General features: G+C 41.1%; 1 protein-coding gene across 1 annotated transcript in view; it reads right to left on the reverse strand.

Moving 5' to 3' along the window:
• Positions 1 to 13494, reverse strand: part of lgr4 (leucine-rich repeat containing G protein-coupled receptor 4) — a 76538-nt gene extending 63044 nt beyond the window's left edge. Inside the window, exon 1 of the mRNA XM_060858850.1 lies at positions 12820 to 13494. Coding sequence (XP_060714833.1) covers positions 12820 to 13007 — 188 coding nt within the window. The 5' untranslated portion in view covers positions 13008 to 13494. The remainder of the gene's footprint in view (positions 1 to 12819) is intronic.
• Between the last annotated feature and the right edge of the window lie 1324 nt (positions 13495 to 14818).

Below are 14818 nucleotides of genomic sequence, written 5' to 3' on the forward strand. Positions count from 1 at the left end.
TAACAGCTATGATTAAGTGTTTAGGCTTATATCCTGAGAACTGTCGAGGCCAGGCCCATTACAATGCTGATAACATGTCAGGGCGTTAGAACAGCCTGCAGGCTCACTTAAACACAAAAAGTCCATTAATCCACTCTACACTCTGCACTGCACAGCGCCTTCGCTTGGTGACTGTTGACAGCGGAGAACGCAGGCGCCTCGTAGACACGGTGATATTCTCTTTGGCCTTGTGAGGCCTTTTGTGACAGACCTACTCGTTAGTGTGAAACGTTTCCATAAGGCACACAATAACCCTTTCGTACAGAGCGTCCATGCTCATGGCAGTTAACTGAAGGCTGTTTTTAGAAAAATATAAGATGTAAATCATCTCCGGTTCGGTCTGTGTTTCAATTCATCTCAAAGGTTTTCAGTGGGGTAGAGTCAGAGTCCAGGCTCTGTGCAGGACACTCGAGTTCTTTTACTCCATTCTTGATAGACCATGTGTCCATGGAGCGCTGTACTTTGTGCACAGGGACATTGTCGTTCTGGAACAGGTTTGAGGTCTTTTAGATCCAAAACGTAAAAGTAAAACGTACAATTAAGTGCTTGTAAATTTGTGGCAACTGTTTGGAGAAGAAGCACATATGGGTTTGATGGTCAGGTTTTCACACACTTTTGGGCTTGTCATGTATGAACTGGAGGTTTGTTACCTAAATGCTGAATTCTGATCCATTGAAAAACACCTTCACCAGACGGCGTTTGATTGTTAAAAATAAAGGTGATTTTTTTTTAAAGTAAAAAAAATAGAATAAATTCTATAATTTTCATTTTACAATTTTAAATTTTATAATTTTTTTTTTTTTTTTTTGATTGAGTTTGTGACTATTGTTAAAAAAAAAATACATTCAAACTTAACATATGTCAGAAAAGTAGATATATTTCATGTGTGTGCTTCCAACTTTGCGGAAAGAATGAAGTTTAAAATGTATGATTTTTGGTTGTTTAAATTACGCACAAATCCACATTAAACCACTAAATGCCACGCTAAACCACTCAGCTGTTTGTTGCATAGGTCTAAGATCAATCGAATGACTGCTGTGTGTCTCTATTTACATTCCTGTGTTGCATGATTGAGCAGTTTGAACAGTTTAGAACAGCTGCTCAGAGGCTTTCAGTACAGAGCTGCCAACACTACTAGCTGAAAATTCTATCAAATGCCAGGATTTAACAATAAATTTGCTAGAGCGTGTCAGAGCTCCGAGCATCGAGCTCCTAAATGATCCAACGTATTGGTGGAACTGCGCTCTGGTTGGTTGATTTTGTTGCTGTAACATTTTGCACTTTTGTACGTCACTCTGGATAAAGGCGTCTACCAAATGCATGAACGTAAACGTAAACAGTTTGTAAATGTTTTGTCACCGTAACCTCAAGCTTCTAAGATTTAGGTCTTAAAGCCTCTATTTCTATTCTTGCATTAAAGCTGCTTTGTGATTTTAGTTAAGGAACAGTTATTAAATATCAGCATTCATAATAAATAAAACATTAATATACATAATACTCAGTTTACGGCTGAAATTAAAGGGTATGTTCAAGTCTGGGTTTGAGTTTGAGTCTGGGTTTGTGTTAAAGTCTGGGTTTGAGTTTGAGTCTCGGTTTGTGTTAAAGTCTGGGTTTGTGTTAAAGTCTGGGTTTGAGTTTGAGTCTCGGTTTGTGTTAAAGTCTGGGTTCGAGTTGGAGTCTGGGTTTTAGTTCGAGTCTGGGTTTGGTTTTGAGTCTGGGTTTTGAGTTCGAGTCTGGGTTTGGTTTTGAGTCTGGGTTTTGAGTTCGAGTCTGGGTTTGGTTTTGAGTCTGGGTTTTGAGTTCGAGTCTGGGTTTGAGTTTGAGTCTGGGTTTTGAGTTCGAGTCTGGGTATTTAGCAATGTCCCAGTTTTATCTAATCCACAATAAGGAAACAGCTATAATAAAATCTTGTGATTTTTAGTCTGTGATTTATGGTCTTGTAAATGTACGCTGCGGTTTGTTACACCCAACCAGTCAGGCACCACACCTCCTTTTTTAATTGTGACCTTATCTTATCTTACCTTATCTTACCTTATCTTATCTTAATTCGAGTCTGGGTTTGAGTTCGAGTCTGGGTTTGAGTTTGAGTCTGTGTTTGAGTCTAGGTTTGAGTTTGAGTCAGGGTTTGACTTTGAATCTGGGTTTAAGTTTGAGTCTGGGTTTTAGTTTGAGTCTGGGTTTGAGTTTGAGTCTGGGTTTTAGTTAGAGTCTGGGTTTGGTTTTGAGTTTGAGTCTGGGTTTGAGTTTGAGTCTGGGTTTGAGTTCGAGTCTGGGTTTTAGTTCGAGTCTGGGTTTGGTTTTGAGTTCGAGTCTGAGTTTGAGTTTGAGTCTGGGTTTGAGTTTGAGTCTGGGTTTTAGTTAGAGTCTGGGTTTGGTTTTGAGTTTGAGTCTGGGTTTGAGTTTGAGTCTGGGTTTTGAGTTAGAGTCTGGGTTTGAGTTCGAGTTTGGGTTTGAGTTCGAGTCTGGGTTTTGAGTTCGAGTCTGGGTTTGAGTTCGAGTCTGGGTTTTGAGTTCGAGTCTGGGTTTGAGTTTGAGTCTGGGTTTTGAGTTCGAGTCTGGGTTTGAGTTCGAGTCTGGGTTTGAGTTCGAGTCTGGGTTTGAGTTCGAGTCTGGGTTTTGAGTTCGAGTCTGGGTTTGAGTTCGAGTCTGGGTTTGAGTTCGAGTCTGGGTTTGAGTTTGAGTCTGGGTTTTGAGTTTGAGTCTGGGTATTTAGCAATGTCCCAGTTTTATCTAATCCACAATAAGGAAACCTCTATAATAAAATCTTGTGATTTTTAGTCTGTGATTTATGGTCTTGTAAATGTACGCTGCGGTTTGTTACACCCAACCAGTCAGGCACCACACCTCCTTTTTTAATTGTGACCTTATCTTATCTTACCTCATCTTACCTTATCTTATATTAATTCGAGTCTGGGTTTGAGTTTGAGTCTGGGTTTGAGTTTGAGTCTGGGTTTTAGTTAGAGTCTGGGTTTGGTTTTGAGTTTGAGTCTGGGTTTGAGTTTGAGTCTGGGTTTTGAGTTAGAGTATGGGTTTGAGTTCGAGTTTGGGTTTGAGTTCGAGTCTGGGTTTTGAGTTCGAGTCTGGGTTTGAGTTCGAGTCTGGGTTTTGAGTTTGAGTCTGGGATTGAGTTCGAGTCTGGGTTTGAGTTTGAGTCTGGGTTTTGAGTTTGAGTCTGGGTTTGAGTTCGAGTCTGGGTTTGAGTTCGAGTCTGGGTTTGAGTTCGAGTCTGGGTTTTGAGTTCGAGTCTGGGTTTGAGTTCGAGTCTGGGTTTGAGTTCGAGTCTGGGTTTGAGTTTGAGTCTGGGTTTTGAGTTCGAGTCTGGGTATTTAGCAATGTCCCAGTTTTATCTAATCCACAATAAGGAAACATCTATAATAAAATCTTGTGATTTTTAGTCTGTGATTTATGGTCTTGTAAATGTACGCTGCGGTTTGTTACACCCAACCAGTCAGGCACCACACCTCCTTTTTTAATTGTGACCTATCCAGCACTCATCCACTGGAAGATAAAAGCAGTGATTCTGCAATTACTGTCCTAAATAATTTATTACACTGGAGTGCTACAGCTTTTAATTGGCTTATCTTAGAGTTTAAAAAAGAACAAAATTACACCTGAGGTAAACTGAACATTTCTGGCTCGTCTCAAGACCGACATGGTTTTTTTTTTTTCCCTCAATATGTCAATATGACCGGATTTCTAAAAGTCAATACCCAGAACGTCTTTGGAAAAGTCCACTGAGCTATTGTGTCTCTCTCAGACCCTCACAGCTGTTTCTGCTTACAGAACCACCGTCCAATAAGTAATAACTCAAGAATCTGAGTAATTATAAAATCCAATTTCACATTTTTATTAAACTCAGGGATTTTCTGTGTGCGTGTGTGTGTGCGTGTGTGTGTATGTGTGTGTGTGTGCAGGAGAGAGAGAGAAAGAGAGTGAGAGAGAGAAAAACATTAGGTCATTTACGTTGTGCTCCAGAAATAAAAAAGGTTGCGACTGCTGTGCCAGTGCACAATGACGTCTGGGTAACTCTAATAACGCTGATAAATGCATCCTGCAATTAAACCTCTATAAACAATTAAAGTCATCGCAACAAATCAGGGTTTATGGGGCTGCAAATGATTTTAACAGTAAAGAGTGTGACTGTGATTGCTGTGGAGATAAAAAAAGATTACAATATCTGGCAAGAAATATAGGCTCAAATATCAGAGCAGGGCTCGTGAACACACACACTTGCACACACACTCTCACACGCACACACTCATACACACACTTTTACACACACTCTAACACACACATTCTCACACACACACACGCACTCTCTCTCACATGCTCTCACACACTCTAACACACACATTCTCACACACACACACACACACACACACACACACACACACACACACACACGCACTCTCTCTCACATGCTCTCACACACTCTAACACACACATTCTCACACACACACACACACACACACACACACACACACGCACTCTCTCTCACACACTGACACATACTCTCACAGACACTCTCTCACACACTCTCCCACACACTCTCCCACACTCTAGCACACACATTCTCACACACACACACACACACACACGCACTCTCTCTCACATGCTCTCACACACTCTGACACATACTCTCACACATTCTCACACACACACACACACACACGCACTCTCTCTCACATGCTCTCACACACTCTGACACATACTCTCACACATTCTCACACACACACACACACACACACACACACACGCACTCTCTCTCACATACTCTCACACATTCTCACACACACACACACACACACACACACGCACTCTCTCTCACACACTCTGACACATACTCTCACACATTCTCACACACACACACACACGCACTCTCTCTCACACGCTCTCACACACTCTGACACATACTCTCACAGACACTCTCTCACACACTCTCCCACACACTGTCCCACACTCTAACACACACACACACGCACTCTCTCTCACACACTCTGGCACATACTCTCACACACACTCTCTCACACACTCTCACACACATACACACATTCTGTTATCATATTTTCTCCAATTCTAAAGTTGTCCTCGAGCTTTGCCATTAAGTGAGGAAGAGTGTGAATGAAAGTGAATAAAAGTGGCTCACAGCTGCATCAGCTCGTTCACGATGTTCTAAAACTCTAGATGATGGAGTACCTAGTGGCACAAACGCTAAAACGCTAGATGATGGAGTACCTAGTGGCACACTAAGTGGGTAGTGTAGTGTAGTGTGCAGTACATCGTTTAGGACGCAGCTTACTAACTTATCGCACTAACTTCCTGGACGCCTCTCTCTTATATTCCTAAAGAGTGGAATTCTGGTGTGTGGACATTTCCGGTTATAAAAAAAGTGAGGCCCAGTTTTACTCCAAGAGAAAGATAATAAAAACATTGTTTCGGTTATAAGTGACATCCTTTTATAACACAGTGCTGTTAAAGTTTAAGTCTGATTCAATTTCTCTACCAGCAGCTCTGATGCTTCAGCAGTTCCACATGCAAGGCAAATGACAGAGTTAATAAAGCGCTTGTGATTGTTATTGTTTCTATAGCAACATCTAAATCACACAGATGTGGATGTAAACTTAATACACAGACTTTCTTAAATAAAATCGTTAATTAATTACAGCTTTGAATGTTAAGGTGAATTTTTTCATGGAAGAAAGCATTTATTTACCCTTCATAGATGGAGCCCCCAAGGCGAGTAAACAAGCACACGCAGTTAGCCGAAGCTCAAAATCCAAACACACACACATCCCTTCCTCCAAAGCCACCTAGGCTAAAACGCCTGAACTCCCGAACTGACATCCAACGTGACTAACATGCAAGCAGAGGCACTTCCTCTTGTCCTGACTGGTTGGATGTTGGTGGTCCACAATGTTTGTTTTTGCTCCTATTTACAGCGACCAACGTTTTGCTCTTCGTAACTATGTTATTAACAGCTGCAGCAAAGAAAATTAGGAATTAAACAAAGTCCTGACTACAAAAATCTCTTCCTCTATCCTTGGAAGAAGTTCTTGGAACCAAATAAACGCAGTATTCGTTACTGACAGGAGGATTCGTTACGTTGGAGGCAGATAGTGCAGTTCAGGAGAAAATGTGCTCATGCTGTGATTGGATAGTGAAGTATAAATTTCACACTCATTCCCCAGTCTGCTGTAGAGTAACAGTAGAGATCAAACTAGAGCCTGGACAGTCACACATCCACCCCACAACCAGTCCCCAAGGCTTGGACACAATCCTAAATTACTGAGAGATCAATAAAGCAGACTGTAAACTACAAAGTCAAGGTTTGGCTAGAAAAACTCAAACCCTCACGCTTGTGACCTTCAAACCCGTCCGTATCACGGCTCCTGTAAGCACTATTAAAAGTGCATTAGTCAAGCCGTTCTGTTTTCCATTTCGGCCGTGATTCATGCACAGACGCACGTTTGTCGTCGTGTCTCCTTAGGAAAGCTGTTTAAAAGCCCTGCATGCATGCATGCGTGTGTGGAAAACTCAAGGTGTGTGTTCTGTCTGGCCGGACACAACCGTCACGTCCCATACCAGGGCCTTTTAAGACACAGCACAACATGGCGCCTCTGTCTGCTTAACGGGATACAAAGGCACATTCCATAAACTGGATGAGGAACTGCTCAAGTGAGTCTGAAACAAGGGGCTGCTAATGGTGCGTGGACAGACTGCCGAGGGAGGGGACGTCTCCGCTTCACGCACACATACACAGCGGTCACAGAGTCACAGAGTCTGCGCTGAGACGGATGAGGCGCAAAAGATAAGACGGCATCAAAGCGGTGAGAGTCAAAACGGCTTGAAATTGAAGTCGGGCGCTAGAACAATATAATTTAAGTAATCTTGCTGCTAATCTTCTTGGAAAAGAATCCGCTGTATCTGTATCAGTATCAGTAAATGTCCATAGATCATACACTGAATGCACAATGCATGCTTTTGTACACGTTATCTGTGAAGGGCAGTTCACACTTGCGCTGTAATAGGTTATGGCCTCTTTTCATGCGAGTTCAAGGTCAAGGTTTCGTTTGTGCGCCGAGGCGACGACTGTGTGTGTTTGTTCCTTAAGCTGGAGTTCTGCGTCAGAGAGCCGCCGTTTGCGCCCCGCCTCACACGGTGGATCATTAACCTGAGGCGTTACGCAACGACCTGCTGAAACTGTGCAAACTTTATTAACCACACAAGCCTTGGAGCTGCTCTGTGCACAGGGGGGGTCACACACACACACACACACACACACACACACACACACACACACACACACACACACACACACACACACACAATACACTTCTCTCCTTTCTCTCATTCTCTCTGCCCATAAATCTTATTTTATTCTTTCTGTATGTTTTTTTTTCCATGTTCCCCTCTGATCCTCTTTCCGGCTCTCTCTCTTTCTCTGCAAGGACCGACACGGCGGCGGCGGCGGCGGCAGCAGCGGGCGATTCGAGGCAGAGACACAGAGAGGTGCCCTAGTATTATCAATTACATAAATAAATACCAGAAATGCAATAAGGCATGCAGAGCAGCGAGCCGGCTGTGCGCCAGGGCATTTCTCAAAGCACGACAAACCCCTCAATTCAAGCTATGACTGGTACTGACTGACAGTTAAGCAATACAGTAAGCAGTAACCTTTTATTTACACTAATTAATCAGCCCTGTAAAATGTGGAGTAACTGAACTGTAGATATTTACCGATATAGCAGAAAACTTGTCAATAGCTGGGAACCGAGTGGGCATACACATTCAGTCGGTCAAATATCAAGACGGAATTATTATAATTATGCAGCATGTAGCAACACATGTTCAAATAAAAATCTTCAAAAATCTTTTTATTGCACTGTAGTAAACTGGGTGCAAATTAAGAATGCACCTGAATTGTATGGCAGTCAAAGCACCATATATACCGTACAACCCACTCATTTACACTCAGGAGCCAGTCGGTGTAGCCGATCCACCAGATCCAGAACAGAGGAAACCCACAGTGACACGGTCAGTACACAAGTCGAGCTCAGGTTTGAACCAGGAACGCTGCAAGTTAGCAAATCTCCCATCTGAATAAGTCATAACATTAAAACTGCAATGTTGTTTAGGTTCCATATTCTGCTGACAAAACATCTCTGAGCCATCGAGGCCTGGACTTCACAATACCTCTTGAAGTGCTATCCAGCAATGAGATGTTAGCAGAAGATCCTTTAAGTGCTGGATCAGACCGTTCGCACATTTAGGGATGTCAATCATTAAGTGTCTTTAGACTGAGGGAGGAACCTGAAGTACCCAGAAGGAGGAATGAGCAGCCCTGAGGCATGCGAACTCTGTATATGCAAGGAACAGAACCCATCAAACCCCGGATGTGCAAAGCAAACATGCTAACCACTAAGCCACCACACACACATGCACACACACATGCACACACACACAATATAAGCATATATATACACATATATATACACATATATATATATGTGTATATATATGTTAGATCTAACAAGGTAAAGGGATTTTAGGTTCAAATTGTCCCTCTGGGGAATGTTTTTCTAAGAAATTACAAAAAAAGACAGAATTACTCCCTCAAGCTGAGTACATTTTTTTGTAGACTGGTGAGCGGTTTTCATTCTTTTGCTTGAACTTTCATTGTCAGAATACCAGCACTGTTCATGAACTTTTGACTATTTAGTCATTTTACACAAAAGACAATTAAACCATGTGCCTTCATTATTCTTGTCTCATACAAAGACACTGCAAAGTCTGCTGTGAAAAAAAATCATTAAAGCGCACGAGTCGTGCGAGTTCACGGCCGTTCCGTATCACGCTGCAATATCTAAGATGGCCCCTGCCAGGGTGAGTGTTAACGCTCAGGCTTTATTTCTGGCCTTATCACTTCCGCAAACTGGACTTAGCCTGGAGTTGGATTACACTCTGCTGCTTGGCAAAGATATTTCTAGATATTCAGACGAGCTGCTTTCAGAGCGGCCAGGCTGGGAAAGACGCAGTGCAGAGCTACTTCGAGGAAGTGGAGTGGGGAGGTAATAAAGAGAAGTGGGCTTTAATGAGGAGGGGCTTTGCTGATATACAACTGTCAGGCTGACAGGAGAGAAGTGTGTGAAAAAGTGAGTCAAGAGTCATTTAGTAAAAAAAAAAAAAAAAAATGGTGGTGGTGTTCCAATAGAAACGAACACTGCAGTTGACATAAACATTTCACTTTAACAACTGCAATAACTGATAAACCTCTGTGTGTGTGTGTGTGTGTGTATGTGTGTGTGTGTGTTTGTGTGTGTACCCAAAGCATTGCTTCTGTGTGAATTTGTTGTTGGTCTCTTGCATAACGAATGAATAAAGGAATAAAACCTCAGCGCTGTTGAAGTCTCGATTCTGATTGGTCAGAAGGTGTTGATTTATTGTCTATAGCAGCAGTTCAGACAGTAATGCTGATTAGAATTCAAATCAAAAAATGCGAGACTAAAGAAATTCGGAAATCCTTCAGAGCGTAGAACTGTTTTTATGACACGCTGCGTGTTTTTTTTCGTTTTATCGACTTCTCTTAGAGGAGAGAAAACGAGTAAAGTGAAGGAACAGCGCTTTATCTCTGCTATAACTGAAGTCACACAGGGGACTAGATCATTTCACAGATACAGCACAACATTAACTATAATTATCAAAAGTTATGACAAGCATAGAGGTCTTTAGTAAGTTATATATGGTAATAGTGGACAGAGTTCTGTGATATAAGAGGAATAAAACGTAGAAGTGTAGAACGTCATATGTAACAACGAGTTGTAACGACTAGCGGCTTTCACGCGATCTTAACCGCTCCTGTGGTTTTTGAGAAGACGAGGGTTAAAGATATCTTCGTTCTACAACAAAGAACTAACGTCATTAAGACTGATCTAGTGTATACAGTACTTTTATATGCACAGAGTAATTTGTCAAAAAAAATCCCATCACCGGTTTTACTTTGTTATTAAAAAATAAATAAATAAATAAATATTTAACTGCATAAACGTTGACCAGTTGCATCATCTGAGCTGCTGTTACTTTTTAACAAGCTGTACACATTCCCATGGACATGCTTATCAATCTCTAACTCATCCCCTCCCTGTACACGCTTGCAAAGTGCTTAGAGACCTGAAGTGCAATGTAATGACGTTTTTTAAATATAAAACAAAGGCTTTTTATTTTGTTTATTAGCCAAACTACAGGTATACGAGGACCAGCAGTACAGAACGAAGCGTATTAGAACGTTAACATGAGTCTTGTATAACTCAACACCCTACAGTGCAACAATCCTCTCCTGCCTGGGTGTGTGGAATGCTCTGAAAAAAAAAAAAAAATCGGTCTGAGGCACATAAAAAGCCCTGTCTCGGGTTGCCGGAGTTCAGCAGCCAGTCTGTGAGGTGTTTAATAAAGCAGCAATAGTACTGCACACTTCACTCCACCTCCCACCACACATTACCCCCTTCACCCCCCCGCCCCCTGCTCTACTTAGGGAAATGGCTGTTTGTGCTGGTTATTGGCCAGAGTAGTCACTCGTTCCAATTTCTGTCCAAAGAAAACAATGGTCCTGTCACAGAAACATGACATGGTGCTCCAGACTGCGCTAAATGCAGAAGGTGTTTAGTTTGAACTCGTGGCTTTAGGACTAGTAGTAACTTCATGTTAAGCATCTCATTAAGAAAAGATTTTGGAAATCTGTAAAACTTAATACACAACAATAAATTCTATTCTATGCTACAACAGAGATAATTTGCCACTATAGAGTTCGTTCAACACTACAGAGTAAAAATCGAACTGTGAGTTCATTTAACTCTACAGAGTACATTAAATACCGTAAGAATTAATTCACTGCTATTAAGTAAATTCAACACTGTAAGAGTTAAATAATCAATACAGAGGAAATTCTATGCTGCGTTGAAGTTCCTTACACTTAATAGAAAACTAAAAGACACTTCACGTCTGGAACAAAGTTAATTTGCTACCTTAGAGTTAATCCAACACTATAATAGAGTTGAATAACTATTATGCGTTAATTCAAGACTTAACATGTTAGTTGTACATACAGAGTTAATTCGACCCTGTAACAGAATCAATTCATCACTAAGTGTTAATTCAAGACTGTAACAGAATTAATTTAACACTGTAACAGGATTCAACAAACCATCCATTTCAACAAAATCATTTTAGAGTTAATTCACCAATACAGAGTTAATTTAACACTAAATTAATTATCTGTAGAGTCAATTCAACAATATCAGAGTTTCTTCCCCACTAATAGATACCTAAAGGATGTCACATTGTTAATTCATCATTAAAATACAGAGTTAATTTACCACTACAGACTTAATTCGACATACATTCATACAGTTCTAATTCACCACTAATTGCTAATTCAAGACTTCAGCATTGTAACGGAGTTAATTCACAACTATAGAGTTAATAAAACACTGTAAGCATTAATACATGAGTGTATCCTGGTTTAATTCATATATTGTTCAATCAAGTCCGTAACAGAGTTACTTCAGCGATATAGATTTATTTCCCCACTGTAATAGAGTTCATTTACACTACAATAGAGTGTATCAAGGTATAATTCATCACTATAGAGTTCTTCCAAGACTGTAAGTGTGAATTCACCACCAAATGCTCATTAAGCAATGTAACTGAGTTAAATCTCTATTATAAAGTTCTAATTCTTGACTCAAACTGAGTTGATTCAAACCACCAAGAGTTAATTCAACATTGAAGCAGTTTGCATTACAGAGTTCATCCAAGACCACAAGTTAATGCAACTGCGTGTTAATTAAAAACTGTACCAGGGTTTATTCACTATTATAAAGGTTCATTCAAGCCTAACAGACTGAATTCTACAGTGTAACCCGTTTAGTTCACTAATAAGAGTTCATTAAGGTTAAAGCTTGTAAAAGAATAAATCACTATCGAAATAAGTCTCTATAGAATTAAACTCCAGACTGTAACAGAGTTTATTCACTATTATGAAGGTTCATTCAAGCCTAACGGACTACATCTATACTTAATTCTACAGTGTAACCCGTTTAGTTCACTAATAAGAGTTCATTAAGGTTAAAGCTTGTAAAAGAATAAATCACTATCGAAATAAGTCTCTATAGAATTAAACTCCAGACTGTAACAGAGTTTATTCACTATTATAAAGGTTCATTCAAGCCTAACGGACTGACATATAGTTAATTCTACAGTGTAACCCGTTTAATTCACTACTAAGAGTTCACTATTGAAATAATTCTCTATAGAATTAAACTCCAGACTGTAACAGAGTTTATTCACTATTATAAAGGTTCATTCAAGCCTAACGGACTGACATATAGTTAATTCTACAGTGTAACCCGTTTAATTCACTACTAAGAGTTCACTATCAAAATAAGTCTCTACAGAATTAAATTCAAGACTATAACAGAGTTTATTCACTATTATAAAGTTTCATTCAAGCCTAATGGACTGACATCTATAATTAATTCTACAGTGTAACCCATTTAATTCAATAATAAGAGTTCATTAATGTTAAAGCTTGTAACAGAATAAATCACTATCAAAATAAGTCACTATAGAATTAAACTCCAGACTATAACAGAGTTTATTCACCACCACATACTTCATTTAATATGGAAAACTTTGCCTTTCCTCTAACAGCGACTACACCGGCACACATGAAGCACCATGCACGAGCTGATGGCTCTAACTGAAGCGGAGAGAAAGACGACTCACAGGTAGTAGGTGAAGGCGCTGAGGCCGCTCGGCACGGAGCTCAGTCCTCTCCCGGAGCAGTCAGCGCCTCCGTCTCCGTCACAGCGGCACGCTGGTGCGCACACGGCCGGAGTGGACGCTGGCTGAGCCGCGGCGCTGCGCACGCACAAGCCGAGAAGAAGGATCCGGACGGCGATCGAGGGCATCATCGTGGCTTTTTTATGTTCTCACACACACACACACACCAGAGCTCCAGAGATCAAACCGTAGCCTTATCCCTTGTTCTTTCTCTTTGAGCGCGGGTTCAATCTGAGGACGAGTTAACGGACAGAAAGTAACCGCGTCTTTGTTGCTCGGTGCGTGTCGCGGTTACACGGAGCGCTGCCTGCTCTCTCACCCACAGCAGGGCCGGTGAGCGGGCGTTCATGCCGCGCCGCCTCCCCTCCTTCGAGTCCTGATCTACAACCACACAAACACCTTCACTGCTTTTTTCGCTTTTGTTTCTCGGACCAAACCCGAGAGAGCGCACCGAGGTCGCTGGAGAACAAGGGGAAAAAACAGCGAGCTAAAAAAAAGGTGCCTCGGTGCTGGTGGATTCAGTGTTTCCTCCGTTTCGCATTGAAAAACACAGCCGCGCGATTATCCGCCCCTCGGTTCGTGCAGCGCCCGCGATCCTGCCCCGCTTTCTGCTCGGGACAACCAGCTACGCACGAGCTGCTGAATATGCTAATGAGCTGCTGCATATTCATGACTTTTCAACATGGCTAATGGATGGACAGGAGGGAAGTTTAACCGCACAGTGTCCTGAGGTGCAAAGGAGAAAAATCCACACAGCAAAGCGCCTTTAATGACCTACAGCATGTAATGAGATTGTATGAACTCGTGCAGTGTTTTATAAACACCACAGCTCTGAATTTAGACCTGCAATGTTACATTCATTATAACAATGTTGGATAGAATACACACACACACTCACACACACACACATACACACACAAACACACACACACAAACACACACTCACCCACACACACAAACAAACACGCACACACAAACACACTCACATACAAACACACACAAACACACACTCACCCACACACACACAAACACAAACAAACACACACACACACACTCACACACACAAACACACACTCACACATACACACTCACATACAAACACACACTCACCCACACACACAAATACACACACACAAACACACACTCACCCACACACACTCACACACACACATAAACACAAACAAACACGCACACACAAACACACTCACATACAAACACACACAAACACACACTCACCCACACACACACACACACAAACACAAACAAACACACACACATACACACAAACACACACTCACACATACACACTCACATACAAACACACACTCACCCACACACACAAATACACACACACAAACACACACTCACCCACACACACTCACACACACATAAACACAAACAAACACGCACACACAAACACACTCACATACAAACACACACAAACACACGCACACAAACATGCACACACAAACACTTACTCACACACACACACACACACACACACACACACACACACACACACAGCCACCAGTTTAGCTTAGTAAAAAATATCTTTACAATAGAGTTACCACAGAGACACAACTGAAGAACCTACATTTCAATAATGTACTCGTTAAACAAATGAGCAGTCACTGGGGCAGTTTTTATTTTTATTTTAAATTCATCCAGTGATTTGTTTATCAGTCACTAAGGATTTTTTGGTAACACTATTTGTAGGTAATGTACATAGGGTATTTATTACACAGCACATACACGCAAGATCACCTACAGTAACTCTTTTATAAAGCAATGCTGAAAGTATAATGAAATGCTTTCGTTTCACTTTCTATTTAATTTTTTCTTTCAAGGTATTCGTTTTCAACTAAAAGCATTTTAATGAAGCACGAAAAATCCTCGAAGTATCCAGTCCGTATTTTTTATTTATTTATCTGGCATCATCTTT

Source organism: Tachysurus vachellii, chromosome 23, assembly GCF_030014155.1.
Source record: "Tachysurus vachellii isolate PV-2020 chromosome 23, HZAU_Pvac_v1, whole genome shotgun sequence".
Classification (NCBI taxonomy): Eukaryota; Metazoa; Chordata; class Actinopteri; order Siluriformes; family Bagridae; genus Tachysurus; species Tachysurus vachellii.